The sequence below is a fragment of the Danio rerio genome, chromosome 15 (assembly GCF_049306965.1).
Source record: "Danio rerio strain Tuebingen ecotype United States chromosome 15, GRCz12tu, whole genome shotgun sequence".
In the NCBI taxonomy this organism is placed as follows: domain Eukaryota; kingdom Metazoa; phylum Chordata; class Actinopteri; order Cypriniformes; family Danionidae; genus Danio; species Danio rerio.
Genome location: NC_133190.1, coordinates 37,546,108 through 37,562,500, shown reverse-complemented (window position 1 = coordinate 37,562,500; position 16,393 = coordinate 37,546,108). Strand labels below are relative to the sequence as shown.

Genomic DNA, 16,393 nt, shown 5'->3' with positions numbered 1-16,393 from the left:
TACATGTTGTTGTAAGAGAAAGCGTGTGGAGAGACAACTAAACGTAAGTTTAGCGTTTCCAGTGTTAATGTTTAAGTTTGTGAACCAGTATACTGCTTGTATCGAGTCCGTATTTTTATATATATCTTCTAAGCACGTCAATAAATTAAAATAATGAATGTGCAGTGTTGACCTGCTTTAGTTGTCTGCAGTAGTCACACTTTTGGTTTTAACTTAGCAGCTAACATAGCTTCTAACGTTACTCAGGATATTTCATGTAGTCCTCATTTTCGTATGAAATAAATCACGGCTTAATTTATTAAAATACGACGTTCAAGTATTGATGTAAAGTTGGTTTTATATACGCACATTCGTTCAGTGATAACTTGTGATGTGCTCCTTATATTGTTTACCATGGTAACTTACTTTGAGAATGACTTAAAACAACATTAACACTAATTATCTGACTGTGAACAATGTTGTACTCTGTCATTGGCTGCTAATATGATTTCACTATTTAGTATTCGCAAAGAATATATGAAATCATATTATTATAGGGAGAAAGTCTGAATGTGTGAATGTGAAACTAACTTTACCTCAAAGGTTAGTCCGCATGCTGTTGTAAATGTACTGTCCAATTCAGATTCTAGGTTTATTTATAATTACGACAAGTGGTTAAGTGCTTTCTACCACTGTTTTTGTTAGATATACAAACAAAACAGTGGCCATTACATAAAATGATTGAGGTAAATTTGGATAAATATTCGCATACTTGTGATATGCTCCCTATATTCTTTACCAAGGTACTTTGTCAGGTCTGAAATCACACGTAAGAATGACTTCAAATCAACATTAACACTATTTATCTGACTGAACAATGTTGTAATTTGATAGTCAGTGGTTGCTCGTATGTGATTTCACTATTTAGTATTTACAAATGTTTCTTTTTTAAAATTATATTATTAGCGTTAAAGTCTGAATGTGTGAGTATAAAACCAACTTTATCTCAGTTGTTGAAGTTAGTCCCCTGCTGTTGTGAATGTACCATCCAATTCAGATTTTTAGGTTTATTTACCATTTCGACAAGTAGCTAAGTGCTTTCTACCACTGTTTTGTTATTCATTTTTTTCTAATTTTCCTTCAGCGTAGTCCCTTTATTAATGTGGGGTAGCCACAGCAAAATAAACCGCCAACTTATCCAGCATGTTTTTTTACGCAGCGGATGCCCTTCCAGCCGCAACCCTTCCCTGAGAAACATCCATACACTCATTCACACTTATACACTACAGACAATTTAGCCAACCCAATTCGCCTGTACTGCATGTCTTTGGTCTGTGGGGAAAACCAGAGCACCCGGAGGAAACCCAAGCGAACGCAGGGAGAACATGCAAACTCCACACAGAAATGCCAACTGACCCAGCCGAGGCTCGAACCAGCGACCTTCTTGCTGTGAGGTTGCAGCACTACCTGCTACCTCTGTTTTGTTACATATAAGGAAAACAGTAGCCATTACATAAAATGTAATATTTTGATATCCTTAGATTTATTCATGTGTTCATGTGACTGTGGCTGCACAATATTGGAAACAAACTGACATTGCAATATTTAATTTTTTTTGCGATACATATTGCGATATTGAGTGTATTGTTAACACATTTAATGAATATTCCTATTTGGAAAGAATTAATAATTTTAGGCTACTTTTAAATTTAAATAGGATGCTTCTGTAATGTAATAAACCAAATCACAAGCAATGATAAGTGTAATAATGCTAAGTGATAAATGAAATGCATGCTTTATGGTTTTTCTGAGAGTCTACAAGCATTCAGGTACACCAATTAAATAACTAAATGTAAAATAAATAACACTGTTTCTTCATTGTGAATGTACTGTATTAATCTTTCTTGAAAGATACCTAAGTTGTTATTTCCTGTGCAAGAATGCTTTAACCTGGCTTGAAATTCGTACACATTAACATGCATTAAAGGACATAAAAATTAGAAAATAAAAATAGATTTCTTGCAACTTTATGGTTAAACTTTGAAGTTATTATAATGTCTGTTTTAGCTTCTGATCAACTAGAATCCTGATTTGTCATTACAAATGTGCACATTGAGCTATCGATGCTGAAACAATATATTTTGCAGCCCTACATATGACTGTAATACACTTACCTGGATGTTTAAAACAAGCCTAAAGGACTCAATAGGGTATATGCCGAGCTAGTGCTGTTCCCATGCTGATATACTTCCGGTGACCTGTTATTGTGAACTTTTTCTCATTTTATATGGTTCCTTTTACACCATCGATGTTGTAATGTCATTAAAATACATTCAGTTAAATAAACTTTAGCATTTATTTAGTTGCTCAAGCATAAAACGAGACAAAAAGCTGTTTACTCGCACGCGCCCGTCAGAATCGGCAGGCTAACGCAGAAGCTCCATTGAATATACTGGAGTAAAATAAATGCTCATATATTAAAGATATGGTGGGGGAAATGTTATTTAATGCAGTGCTTCTTGTACAATCTGAGACCCACTTTAAATCAGATATCACTCAGCTAGTGGAGAGCGCTGATTTTTTTAAGAAAACAGACCTTAAACGCACCGGATTTTGCATTGGCATTCAATTCGCAGGAAGCGCTTAACCCAGGTTAATGGAAAATTAAAAGTCCTATTAGCATGCTTCGGCATACACCCCATTAGTTTGATCAAGTGTGTTAATTAGGTGTCAAACTCCGCCAGTTTAGCTTTAACCCTGTGATCTAGTAAATCTAGTTGTTATTGAAACTAACACATGTTTTTTTGTTTTTTTTTGTAGTCACAATGGCCAATCTGGAACAGTGGGTTAGTGACCAGCTCCATGACATCCTGGGTTTAAGTGACCGATATGTGGCCCAGTTCATGATCGGACTGGTTCAGAAGTCGTCTGGACCTCAGGATTTTGTGTCTCGGCTTCAGGACACTGGAACTATTGACATTGATCAAAGAATCACAGCGTTTGCACATGAGTTGTACGACAAGGTATGTTTTTTAAGGTCAATACACAGAATGTTAATGTAATACTTGAATTTACTGTGAAAGTATAATGAGCTTCCTTTTCAGGCTCCCAAAAAGCATGTGGTTGAAAAACCTGCTCGAGCAATCGAACGTCAGGTCATGGAGATGGAGAGAAAGAACAGAACCTACACCCTTCTGGAGGACAGCGAGAGCGATGGAGAGGCAGCCAGAGAAGGAGGAAAGGAGAAGAAAAGCAAAGAACGAGACAAAGGAAAGAAGAGGAAACATCTCAGACAGAAACGAGACGAAAGTCCATCGTCCAGTGAAGAGGACAAGAAAAAGAGGTGATTATGTTCTGTCTTTTTTTGTACACTGCAGGGGTCAGCTTTTGTTGTGTTTATTTGTACTTTGAGTAAATAAGTAAATGAATGAATGCATTAGGGTTGTGCGATTTAAGGAAATATAATAAATGCTATTTTATTTATTTATTTTTTCTCTCTCCCTGATTTAATTTTGCGGTTTGATTTTGTAGTTTTTTGTTTATTTTGAGCTTCAGCTCAATAATTGGTATTGTAGCTTTTTACTGCTAAAATGCAGTGTGTTAGTTCAAAAAAGCAGTTCAAAAGGTATCAACTTACTCCAACATTTATTCTAATTCAGAAATTAAACACTACATTTTTTCTCCAGAGCAAGTAGGAAGCACAAATATAGTGACCTTACCTTTCTGTAAAGAAGTTCAACTCAAAATAAGGAGATAGTAACAAAAAAAAAAAACAATTACACTAATACAGAACACTCAGCAAACATGACTGATAAAAGTCTTTCAGTAGCTTTTATTGTCTAAAAACAAAATAATAATAAAAATATAATAAAATAAATAATGCAGATTCAACGTACAGCTGTGGTACTGTAAACTGGCAAACATTTGTGTAAGAAGGAAGTGTATATCTCTTATCCTGCAGTTGGATGAGGTTTTTAAATCTCTATTTGGTCACTGCAATAAAAGACACAGTGTCTTTAGCGAGGTCGTAAGTTATGGCGTTAGTTATCTCCTGGTGCATTCGTGATGTTTTTTCATATGGTGTAACAGTTGCAAACTACTCTGAAATTGTACTTTGCTGTTGCTCGCTACTAGATTGAGTGTCATTGACAATACTTTTAGTTGACTTTTTAGCAAGACACTCATCATATAGCCGTCTGTGGTGCTTTTTTAGGTGCTGATCGTATTTCCTCTTGCTGTGACAACAATTCTGTGACAACTCTTACAAATGACCTGTTTTTGTTCGGTATCTGTGACTTTAAAACCAAAATATTCCCATATTATCGACATGCTGATTTTCTTTGATTTTAATTTGTCTCTTAATGCTTCTGAAGCAGCAGACGCTTTTCTGTCTGTTTGTTTATTTGCTTGTTGGTTTGTTTTATTGTGAGAGTTCCGCATAGTTTGTTGTGCAATTCTTATTGGGCAAAACAAAAGTGGCTGGCAAGACTGTCAGACACGGACAGCAGTCACACATTTGCTCTGGGTGGGGGAAATTAAATAATATATATTTCATATCGCAACCTCTTGCGATTTAACTAATTGCAACAGTTCAAACTGCGATTCAATTTCGATTAATCGCACAGCCCTAGAATGAATGCTAAAACAGTTTAGACCCCAATATGTCATGGTTCTCTTTGTTTAGAGAACCACATGCAATCAATTATTATCAGTGCACATAAAAATATATATGTTTTCTTTAGCATTTTTAAAAAGATTTCAGTTGAAAACACATGAAGTGTAAATGCAGCATTAAAGCAGCCTGTATTGTTTCTTATATGTAAACACAATTGATTAATTGAAAAAATATATAAAATCAAATCAAATATATGAGATAAAATAATAAGTTGCTCCCAAGTTGAATAACTGAATTTTAAATTCAAATTTAAATTATCATTGTAGAATTGTGTTTTGGCTGTTTTTATTAATTAATAATACTTAATTAATTAATTTATTTTTAATTTTAGTCAGTTTAATTTGTTTGTTTTTTATTTGAATGCCTTTAATATTATTATGCATTTTTATTTCATTTTTAACACATTTATACAAACCCCCAGCATTTTATATGGGTCCCTGTGGCTCTCTGACCCCAGTGCTAAATCATAAAAATTGAAAAAAAAATTTATTATTATTTGAAGGCCTAAAACATGGAGCATTTCATAGTTTCAAATAGGGAATTGACAATTTTATTCACAATTTTATTTAGTTTCAGTGTTTGATTTCTTTTATACTTTTTTAGCATTACGTTCAAGGATGAGGCAAAAAAAGCTGGAAAAGAAGATGAGGAGGAAGAAGAATGGGAGCGGGAAGAGCGAGAGAGACTTCAGGATCTGGAGGAGAGGGACGCCTTTGCTGAACGAGTGAAACAGAAGGATAAAGACAAGACGAGACACATACTTGAAAGAAATGACAAAAAGGTAACAAAATATGATGTTCAACAACAATAACACAAAAATCCACTTGTTTCTTGGGAAAGTGAGGGCTAATGTTATGGATTGTCTCTTTTCTCAATCTCAGGCGTATGAGGAAGCTCAGAAAAGGCTCAAAATGGCTGAAGAGGACCAAAGGAAAATGGTGAGAAACTTGAATGCATTTTTATACACAATAGTGCTCTTTTTTTATCATGCACAGTTATAATCAGAATTATTAGCTCTCCTGTATACATGTTTGGTTCATTGCTGAACATTTTCTACAATCTGTAGGACAGCTGTAATAACTATGAACACAATTGTTTTCAGCTTCCAGAGTTGAGGAAACAGTCACGTCGGCAGTATCTGTCCAAAAGAGAGCAGGAGAAGCTGGAAGACCTGGAGGCTGAAATTAAGGATGAGGAGTACCTCTTCTCCACTCAAAACCTCACTGATCGGGAGAGGAAAGATTTGGAGTACAAGCGGACCATTAGAGACATGGCCAAGGAATACAAGAAAGCGGGAGCGAAAGAACAAGAGGAGAGAAAGAACAGATACTACATGCCAGAAGAGAAAAGAAATAAGGTTGGTCAAAATTTTACTTGCAGGGGAATTATGGGATGTTTACACCAGTCACCAAATAATTAGTCAAACAAAATCATTTGTATAAATACTTTCATAAAGTGTTTTTTTAATTTAGACTTAAGCCCCAGTCAGATCACACAATTTTTATTGTCGATTACGAAAGTCGCTATGTCAGATTATGCAATTTTAGTTTTTTATTTTTCTTGATAAAATCATGACTTGTCATAGGTAACACATGTGCCAGACTACACCAACCTTCACGATCAACAGGGTCCTAAAATGTGTTGAAGGTTCATAAATCAATTATGAGAAAATTAAGGCTCTTAAAAGGTATTAAAAAGTCTTAATTGCGTTTTTTTGAGGTCTTAAATTTAGTTGAAGCGTTGTTCAAAGTGTTTGACCCTGAAAACCATAAATATATTTATTTCCCTCCTAATATTAATAACGGCATGCTCAATCCACGGCACTGATACGGGCCGAGGCGTGTACGGCCAAGCTTCTTTGCCCAGGTGATGTCACATAATTTGCGACAAACGCGTGATGTGACGCTCTCCACATGTAGCAAAACCACTGAATGGAACAGACGGAAAAATGGGGAAAAAAGTACGTTTGCGTAGTCATGTTTGGAGAAAGGCAAGTTTAAACAGTGGCTGAAGCCTGTAGCTGAGAATTACCACGTAGTTCATTCATTCAAGCTTTGTTTGTAAGTGGCGATGAGGTCTTAAAATATTCTGAGAAGGTCTATAAAAAGTCTTAAAAAGGTATTGACATTACTTTTAGAATTCCTGCATATACCCTGGATCAGTCATCCCTTGACGTCTACGACGAGCATTATTTCCCAAAGCAGTCCCAAAGTGTTGCTATAACAATATTTCTTATCTCAATTTCAATTTTTTTATATTATTTCAATCTAAGTAAACACTGATGCTTGCAGAAAACTAATAATTACGTTATTTAAGGGCATTCACTATGGCATGGATAGGATCAAACTCATGATTCCTGTTTTAATATTAAGATATTTTTTTTGAAATGTAAGTGTATATTTTCCTGCCATGGGTTTCTTAATAAACAATTCAAAATGCCAAAACACGAATTGCCGTGAGATTCTGTTGGTTACTTAAATAAAATAATAATCTAGCCTAAATAAAATAAAAGTGAAACATTCACAGTTTTTAGAGAAGCCTATAATAAACTGTTTTCATTATTAATGACAAATTTAAACAAGCAGGACATGCTTTTGCAATGTATTCGCAGCACTGAACATGTTCCTAGATTACCTCGGAAGAACAAACTCTGTTGGAAGGATGAGAGAATTTTAAAAAAGGTAGTTAAAGTTTGCATAACCAATGATTGATCTTATTCACCCGTCACCCACCCATAAGTAAATTGCATAGTGCCACCCACATGACGGAACTCGTCGTGAAGAATGAGGAAAAAATTAAAAATGCTAGACTTTCTATAATGATATCAATTGTCATGAGCTATGACACATTACACAAGAAGAATCTTGTGTCAAGAAGAATGCCCATTTGTCATTTACAAATCCCCACAACATCTTACGTCGGGGAAATTGTGACAAAATTGTGACAAATTTTTGTGATCTGACCGGGGCTTTAGGGTGCTTTCACACCTGCCTTATTTAGTTTGATTGAATCGCACTAGAGTTCGTTTCCTCTTTTGGTGTGGTTCGTTTGGGCAGTTGAGAATGCAGCAATCGTACTTGAGTGTGCACCAAAAGCAGACCAAATAAGCGTACCGAGACCTGCTTGAAGAGGTGGTCTCGGTACGCGTTCATATGAACCGCATATGAACCGCAAAAAGTACTGCGAGATTTGGACTAATTCAGCTGCCGTAGGCCGATGCGCTGTGCATTATGGGATATGGAGGAAAATGTTTGTTGACAGCGCTTTACCAACAGAAAGAGAGAGAGAGAGAGAGAGGGGAAAACATTACCTGATGGATCGTTGGTAATATTTCCGCAAGATGGCCATATCGCAGTTTAGCTAAATTAATTCACGTCTCCTCCTGAAGTGGCGAGCGATGCATTAAACGCTGCTTTCCAGCCGCGGCCGCGCTTCATTTTCGTAATGTATAGTTTGTCTAAAGCAGGGATACAATCAGCCAGCGCAGTCGTCCCTCCAGAGTAAAAGGTTTTGTTTACCTGCGGGAGTTCCATGGCATTTTCCCGCACGTGAATTCTGACCAATCAATAAGCAGTTTAGGAAATATGTTCAACAACATCTGGCCAATGAGAGATATGGATTTTGTCAGATGACTGCATTTTGGTTCGTTTCAACTGGTTCGGACCAAAGCCAGCAGTATGTTGTGAAAACGACCCAAAGACGGCAGGAGATGCAACAATGTATCATTTATTACCCTTGGTCCGGACCAAATGAAGCGAACTACAGATGTGAAAGCACCCTTAATCTACCATTTTAGGTCATTAATATGTAAAGAATAAAGTACATCCAGGTGGTTATTATCTTAAAATCTGAAACATAATTGGTTTGCTGACATATTCAGGAATTTTAAATATCTATTTTTTTAGTATTTACAATGTCATTTCTGTTGTTAAAATGATAAGTAAATAGCATAATTAAACTTGACTGTTTTCATCTTTGTCCAAACATTGCAGTCGATTCCTCAAAAAGACATGGATCTGGAGTTTGAGGAGACTCCCAGAGAGGGCGGTGGAGAGCAGGGCCGATGGGAGGAGGCACGAGTGGCCACTGCCACACTGCAGTTTGGGGCCAGACAAGAGCGCGAACGGCGGATCAAGGAGGAGCAGGAGAGATACCAGCTCATTTTAGAGGAAGAGGAGATGATCACCTTCGTCAGCACCGCAATTACCATGAAGGGAACGCTGTCAGAGAAGGTTGACATTATTTATGGTTGTTTTTCTGTACCACTGCATCCCAAATGGCACACTATGCACTTATACACAGTGTACTTATGCACTTACTCACTCAACAGCATTCATTCGTTAGTTTTCCTTCAGCTTAGTCCCTTATTTATCAGGGGAATGAACCACCAATATTTCAGCATATGTTTCATGCAGCGGATGCCCTTCCAGCAACAACCCAGTACTGGGAAACACTCATACACACTCATTCACACTCATATACGGCGGTTTATTTCTGTTCATCCAATTCACCTTTACTGCATGTCTTTAAAACCCACACAAACACAGGGAGAACATGCAAACTGCACACAGAAATGCCAACTGGCCCAGCCGGGACGGGAACCAGCGACCTTCTTACTATGAGGCAACAGTACTAACTAATACTAATACTAGCCACCTTACTCAACAGCATAGTATTTGAATTTAGTGTCACCTCACATGGAACACTAACGTTTTTTCACTAACCAGAAATTCAGACCGTTTCCCCTATGACGTTTGACAGTTGGCAAATTAGTGAACTTACTTATTAGTGACAAACTATCAGATACCTGTCATGAGTGTAATTCACCACATTCACCATCAGGAGGTGGTATAATACTTATGTGAGAGAATTTTGCTTTCATAATCCAAAATAAATAAATTAATCCAAGGTCAGGGCTCAATAGCTCCAGGTTTATTTTTAACGATTAAATAAGTGCATCGTCCGGCTATTTAAAGTGCACTTAGTCTTTTATAGAATAAAAATAATATTTCAGTGTGAATGCACTAATTACACTAGTTATACTACAAAATGTTGTAGAATCGTGCATAGGTATGCGATTTGGGATGCACCTTATGTATTTAATACAAACAGAATAAAAACAACAAACTAATCTCACTCTGTTTCTGACAAGCAGGAAAGTGAACCTGAGTTATCACAAGCTGAGAAACAGAAGCAGTCCATCCAGGAGGTGAGACGCAGCCTTCCCATCTTTCCCTACAGAGAAGACCTGCTAGCAGCCATCGGAGACCACCAGATCCTGGTCATAGAGGGTGAAACCGGCTCTGGGAAGACGACCCAGATCCCTCAGTATCTCCTTGAAGAGGTAGATTGCATTACAAATATCCAAACACCTTTTATGCTGTTGGTTCCTGACTTTGAATTGTTTGAATCACATTTCTAAATTTAGATAAGATGATACAAATTAAGAAACCATGCACGGTTTGTTTGAAGACCACTATCAAATATTATTGTACAGCTATTGAATAATATTTTAAGATGCCACTTGAAAATTCTCAGTTTCTTTGGATTTTACTGGATTAATCAAGTGTGGGACAGAGATAGAATGGAAATATTTTTTTTCTTTTATGAAAGTTTGATAATGTTTCAAAATTTAAATTAAAACATTTTAGTCATTAAGAGCGTTTTTTTTTTTTGCCTTCAAAATATTTCGTATTTATATAACTTTTTTGTTGTTGTTGTTGTTATGATTGAAAATCAAAGTTATTCTAACCAAACAGTAATTTGTTAATTTAAAACAATAGGAACTTTAGGTGTAAAAATTATCCTCTTAAGGCCTCAGGTGTTTTTTTTTACGTGTATTTTTTTATTTCTCTTCGCTTTTTGGGCTTATTGGAACCTAATTAGAATAAAAATCTAAGTATCATCTTTTCATATGATGTACTTTTAGAGAAAAATTATGTCCCATATATGTAAACTTGTGGTCCGAATTTACATAAAACACTGTTTTTAATGCATATTTAACAAATACATTTTTTAAACATGTTATGACTATCAGAGAGTAAAAACATTTAATTAACTAAATAACATTAAACTTACATTTTTTGCCCATTTTGGGCAGTTAAAAATAGGGTTTGGGACATTTCATATGCTGCAAAACAGTTGCAGGATGACTCTGTATGTCTGTAACAAAGTATTAAACATAAGACATAAAAGCTCAAATGTGCTGTCCATGTATGTGGCCACTAAGCCCTAGGAAATTAATATCTGAAATCATGACGTCTTTTTTGTTTGTTTTTATGCAAAAAAAGTTAAAGACAATGTCATATTTCATTGAATTAAACAACATTTATATTGTAAACAAACACAACTGTGAATCGTCACAGCTCAACTACAATTGAAACATTTGAGGGAGTTTAGAAATTGTATTATTTTCTTTGTGTTTTTTTTTTAAGTTAAAATTGAAAGTGTAAAAAGAATAATGCGACCTATTAAGCCTAAACGTTTAACACATTCTTTTACATTGCCCTGGTTACACGTTACATAAAGTTATTGTGGTAATATCAGTAAATTATTCATAATTACATCTAACTGAACCTTATTTCTCACTGAAACCTAATAGTACTAATAAGCGTACTGGTGTTTAAAGGGATACTTCACCCAAAAATTTAAATTTACTCAGTTTATTCACCCTAAACTGGTTCCAAACCTTTCTTTCTTTCTTTCTTTCTTTCTTTCTTTCTTTCTTTCTTTCTTTCTTTCAAGAAAATTAAAAACCTGTAACGTCCATAGTAGGAAAAAACAAATACAATGGAAGTAAAAAGTTACCAGTTTTCAGCTTTCTTTAAAACATCTTATTTTGTGTTCAACAACAGAAAGAAATTTTGTTAGTAACTAGTAAAATGTTGACATGACATGATTTTTTCAGTTTTCAGCTTTTTATATTACTCTGTATTGGCGTTTAACACCTGAAATTTCCATTTCATTAATATATTGTCTATTCTCTATCAGGGTTACACAAAAGGAGGAATGAAGATCGGCTGTACTCAACCTCGAAGAGTGGCAGCCATGTCCGTAGCAGCCAGAGTTGCACAGGAAATGAGCGTCAAACTAGGAAATGAGGTATTTTTTATTTCTTTATTCTTTTTAAATGTGTGATGGATAAATGATGAGCTTGCAGATTTCTGAGAAAATTGTTAGTATGCAACAGATTTGTAACCTTTTTTTTAAACAGCTATGTTGTGATATTTTCCAAAGGTGGGCTACAGCATCCGTTTTGAGGACTGTACATCAGAGCGCACCATTCTTAAGTATATGACTGACGGTATGCTCCTCAGAGAGTTTCTTACAGAGCCTGACCTCGCCAGCTACAGGTAAAAACACTGCAAACATGTGTCAGTTTAATAATTTTTGATGGCGTTGTAAATATAAACCTGCTTATCATTATTGCTTTCTCTCTTCTGATTGGCTGCTTTGTTTGTTCAGTGTGATCATCATTGATGAGGCTCATGAGCGAACGTTACACACAGACATCCTCTTCGGTCTGATTAAAGACATTGCACGTTTCCGCCCTGACCTGAAGGTCCTGGTTGCCAGCGCCACACTTGACACAGAACGCTTCTCCAGCTTTTTTGATGATGCACCTGTGTTTAGGATTCCAGGCCGCAGGTTCCCTGTGGACATATATTACACAAAGGTAATGAATCGTGATTGTAGGAAAAATTTGGGATATATTTCAGTAATTTACACAATAAAGTAAAATTGGAGTGGCACGGTCGCCTCACAGCAAGAAGGTCGCTGTTTCACACATTTCTGTGTGTAGTTTGCATGTTCTCCTTGTGTTGGTGTGGGTTTCCTCTGGGTGCCCTCTAAATTGGCTGTAGTTTATTAGTTTTTGTGTGAATGAGTGTGTATGGGTGTTTCCCAGTACTGGGTTGCTGTTGTAGGCTTCTTTAAACATATGCCGGAATAGTTGGGTTTTCATTCTGCTGTGACCACTCCTAATAAATAAAGGACTAAGCCAGGGGTCTCAAACTGCCAGCCCCCTCTTTCTTTTTCTGGCCCGCAACTGATGTCAGAAATATAACAAGATTTGGCCTGCCAAAACATATATTTTTGAACCTCTATAATTGTTGTGCAGTTGCGTCTAGCCACTTGTGATTTTGACCCGACACCTAGTATCGCATTTAGAGTAGTTTTACTTTCATTTTCTCTCAGTGTGCGGTCGAGAATAACACACATGCATTTTATTTCTATGGCTGATTTTAACGTTTAAATATATGCCTGTAAATGCTCCATTATAATTTTTTTTGTGTGTGTGTGTGTGTATTTATATATATATATATATATATATATATATATATATATATATATATATATATATATATATATAATCAAATAATAATAATAAAAAATAATAATAAACAAATGGCAAAAAACAAACAAGGAGGTACAGTTCAGCTCACAAACACAAATAGGGCTTTACAGGTGCCCAAACACGTACATGGGAGTTCAGTAGGTCTGGAGAATTAAAAGAATATTTAAGTATTAATAGTAAGTGTGAAACAATTAATAAAAAGCACTCCATTTTTACTAAAGCTCTATTTCTGTAAATATTTAAGGGTTATTTGATTATAATCAGTTTTTACCACCTGTATTTTGTTGTACAAACACTTCATCGTGGCTTACATGTTATGCTTGTGGTGTAAGAAATATGATAGTTTCACTATTAATCGATTCAAATGGTCTCATTAATAGATTTTCCTCATATGCGTAGCAAGATTTGCATAAAAACTATGTACATTAGTAAAATTGTACTGATAGTTAAATTAAACTTGTAAAAGTAAATGTGAACATGGACATACTTCACCCTCTTTGTTGTAGTTTTACTAAAAAAAGGTATTGAGAAGAACAATTGCCAGTAAAGTCACTTAAGTAACCCAAACTGCTTTCTACAGTTCTTACGCTACTGGGACAATACAACTGGTTGGGACAGAATTATAGTTGTTATGTCTATTATCTGTAGTATTTTAATAGCAATTTAAACTCCCCTTTTAATATATAAAGCAAGAAACTAAAAAATAGAGTTTTGACTGCATATACTTTATGGAAAAATGTCTGTGTGTCTAATGCTCGGCCATACACACAACAACCACAGATATATTTCAGCAACTGTGTAAGGTGATAAACATACTGATTTGCATTATCACTGGTGACAGATGATGCTTGAAATATCAGCGTCATGTCCGTTGTCCCAAGATGCATTATTTATGTCAGGTTTTTTTTTCTTGTGCTTGAATGTTAAAACGGCCCTTCTATGAATTGTCAGTCATTGAAATTGCCCCCTGCCAATTTGAGTTTGAGACCCCTGGACTAAGCTAAAGAAAAATTAATCAATTAATAAAATGTAATTATTAATGAAAAAAAATGTACTCACATAAATATAGACATTTAGGTTGTTATATATAGCACTGTAACTGCATGGTAAACCGGATATTTCTATATTTATTTGTGTGTGTTTGAGTAAAATCTACAGTGTGTAATCTACAGAAATGTCTTCAAGATTTAAAATCAAACATGTTTGAAATGCTGTCACAGTATATAAAACACTGGTCATTTTTAATTCAAAATATGAATTAAGACTCTTTAGATTTGGATATGTTGTCTTTTGGCCCATTTAAATATTTAAATAATATGTAAACTTAATGTAAAACAATAATATTATGAATGAATTATAATGTTTTGATGCGTCTGTTCAGTTTTAGCATTTGTAGTGATTACTGTTAGTTTTTAGTATCTTTTTATTTATTATTATATCTTTTTATTATCTTTATAATTATTTAATATTTGTAAATCTGTATTTAAATGTGTCCTTGTTATGCAATTCACATACCTACTAAGCTAATTGCAATCAATTATGCAAAAATACATGCAACTAAACCTAATTAGCATTCTTGTAAGTAGTACATGTAGTTAAGTAATATTACTCAGTAGTTAAATGAATAGTCACACTGTAAAGTCATATATTTACCATAGGAAATATAAAACAAGCAGTAGTAGTAGTAATAATTAAGTTGCAGATTTTTTATAATAGTGACTGTATGTTATTGCTCATAACAAGAAGTTTCAAGTATTGACTAGATTATCTCAGACGCAGTGTAAGAATCCAGTTTGGTAAAATGTCTGATCTGTTTTGCATTGATTTGTTTCATTTATCTTTGATTTCAGGCTCCAGAAGCCGACTATCTGGAAGCATGTGTGGTGTCAGTGCTACAGATCCACGTCACTCAGTCGCCTGGAGACGTACTGGTCTTCCTCACGGGACAGGTCAGTCCTTCACACCCAGGCTGTTTATAGTTCATGTTTCCCTCGTGGGTGGACATGAGCAATCTTTATTAGTGCATTAAACTATTCAAAAGAGCCGTGTTGAGCCTATACACAACATGTGCTAAAGAGATTTTCCAATACGTCAACACTGACATTCTCTTGACGCAGGCGACTGTATATTGGAAATTTAAAGGGCTCCTTTTTTTAACCCTTTTACAAGATGTAAGATAAGTCTCTGATGTGGTTTCAGTTCAAAATAGCCATCAGGTTTTTTTTTAATTATTTATACAATGCAGAATATACACTTTTTGTGCTCAGAGCAAAGTGTAGATGAATTACCTGTTCCTTTAAATGCAAATAAGGTGGTTTTGCCTGCCCGATAATGGCTGCCCAAGTATATTTGGTGATTATTCGCAATCAGTTAACCAGTGGAAAATCTTCTCTTGCACTACATGTTTTGTACTGCTCGTTGTGTGTGCGCAAGACCTGTCAACACTCCCACAGACAATCCCACATGCTCTGCAGGCCCACAGAGATGCACCTTTTAGGCACTTAAAAAAATGCATCCAGCCTAAATATCCTAAAATGTCTGGGATTTTTGCTTTTGCTAGTTGTTGTTAATCGTATATGTTTTGCGTTACCTTTTTATTTAAGCCTATTTTCTTTTGGTTTACAACTGACCACGTGCACAGAGCGAGAGAAACTTTAAATACTTAATTTTTTAACAAACAACTCACAAAAACTTTACTATATACTTGGAAAGGACAAAATGACATTATTCTTGTAATTATTATAGTTTTAGCATTCTTTTTATTTCTTTTTTTCTGTCATTTATTTATTATTTACTGTATATTTTATTAATGTGATGATGTAAATATGTTACATGCTTTATACATATCTAAAATGCTTTGGCAACACAGTACAAAAGTCATGTCAATAAAGCAACTGTGTATAAACGGTGTATAATAGTGTATCAATACATAAAAATATAGTTAAACCACGGCGATGCAGTGGCGCAGTAGGTAGTGCTGTCGCCTCACAGCAAGAAGGTCGCTGGTTCGAGCCTCTGCTGGGTTAGCTGGCATTTCTGTGTGGAGTTTGCATGTTCTCCCTGCGTTTGTGTGGGTTTCCTTCGGGTGCTCCCCCGCAGTCCAAAGACATGCAGTACAGGGCAATTGAATAGGCTAAATTGTCCATAGTGTATGTGTGTGAATGAGTGTGTCTGCGCATGTTTCCCAGAGATGGGTTGTGGCTGAAAGGGCATCCGCTGCGTAACAATAAACTTTAAACATAACATTATACAATTACTCTCTTTACTTTATTACAAACCAAGTTTCTTTGCAAATCCTTTTCTGTGGACATGGTAATAAGAGTTGCTGGTGAGTTATTGGCGCCTGTAAATTTTCTTTAAAGTTGCTAATGAACCATATTTAT

General features: G+C 35.4%; 2 protein-coding genes across 5 annotated transcripts in view; one reads left to right on the top strand and one right to left on the bottom strand.

The window, feature by feature from the left end:
- The window catches only part of LOC137487223 (lysosomal thioesterase PPT2), a 12,895-nt gene extending 4,669 nt beyond the window's left edge, over positions 1-8,226 (bottom strand). Inside the window, exon 1 of the mRNA XM_068213776.2 lies at positions 7,965-8,226. The gene's annotated coding sequence lies outside the window, so the exon portion shown is untranslated. The remainder of the gene's footprint in view (positions 1-7,964) is intronic.
- The window catches only part of dhx16 (DEAH (Asp-Glu-Ala-His) box polypeptide 16), a 33,918-nt gene that overhangs the window by 32 nt on the left and 17,493 nt on the right, over positions 1-16,393 (top strand). The window contains exons 1-12 of one of the 4 annotated variants that reach the window (XM_073922793.1): positions 1-2,189; positions 2,685-3,002; positions 3,084-3,322; positions 5,258-5,435; positions 5,536-5,592; positions 5,757-6,011; positions 8,647-8,886; positions 9,810-9,998; positions 11,645-11,755; positions 11,891-12,006; positions 12,119-12,329; positions 14,861-14,959. The exon at positions 1-2,189 is cut by the window's left edge and continues 10 nt beyond it. In XM_073922793.1, the coding sequence (XP_073778894.1) occupies positions 2,805-3,002; positions 3,084-3,322; positions 5,258-5,435; positions 5,536-5,592; positions 5,757-6,011; positions 8,647-8,886; positions 9,810-9,998; positions 11,645-11,755; positions 11,891-12,006; positions 12,119-12,329; positions 14,861-14,959 (1,893 nt within the window). In that variant the 5' untranslated portion in view covers positions 1-2,189; positions 2,685-2,804. 4 annotated transcript variants of the gene reach the window in all.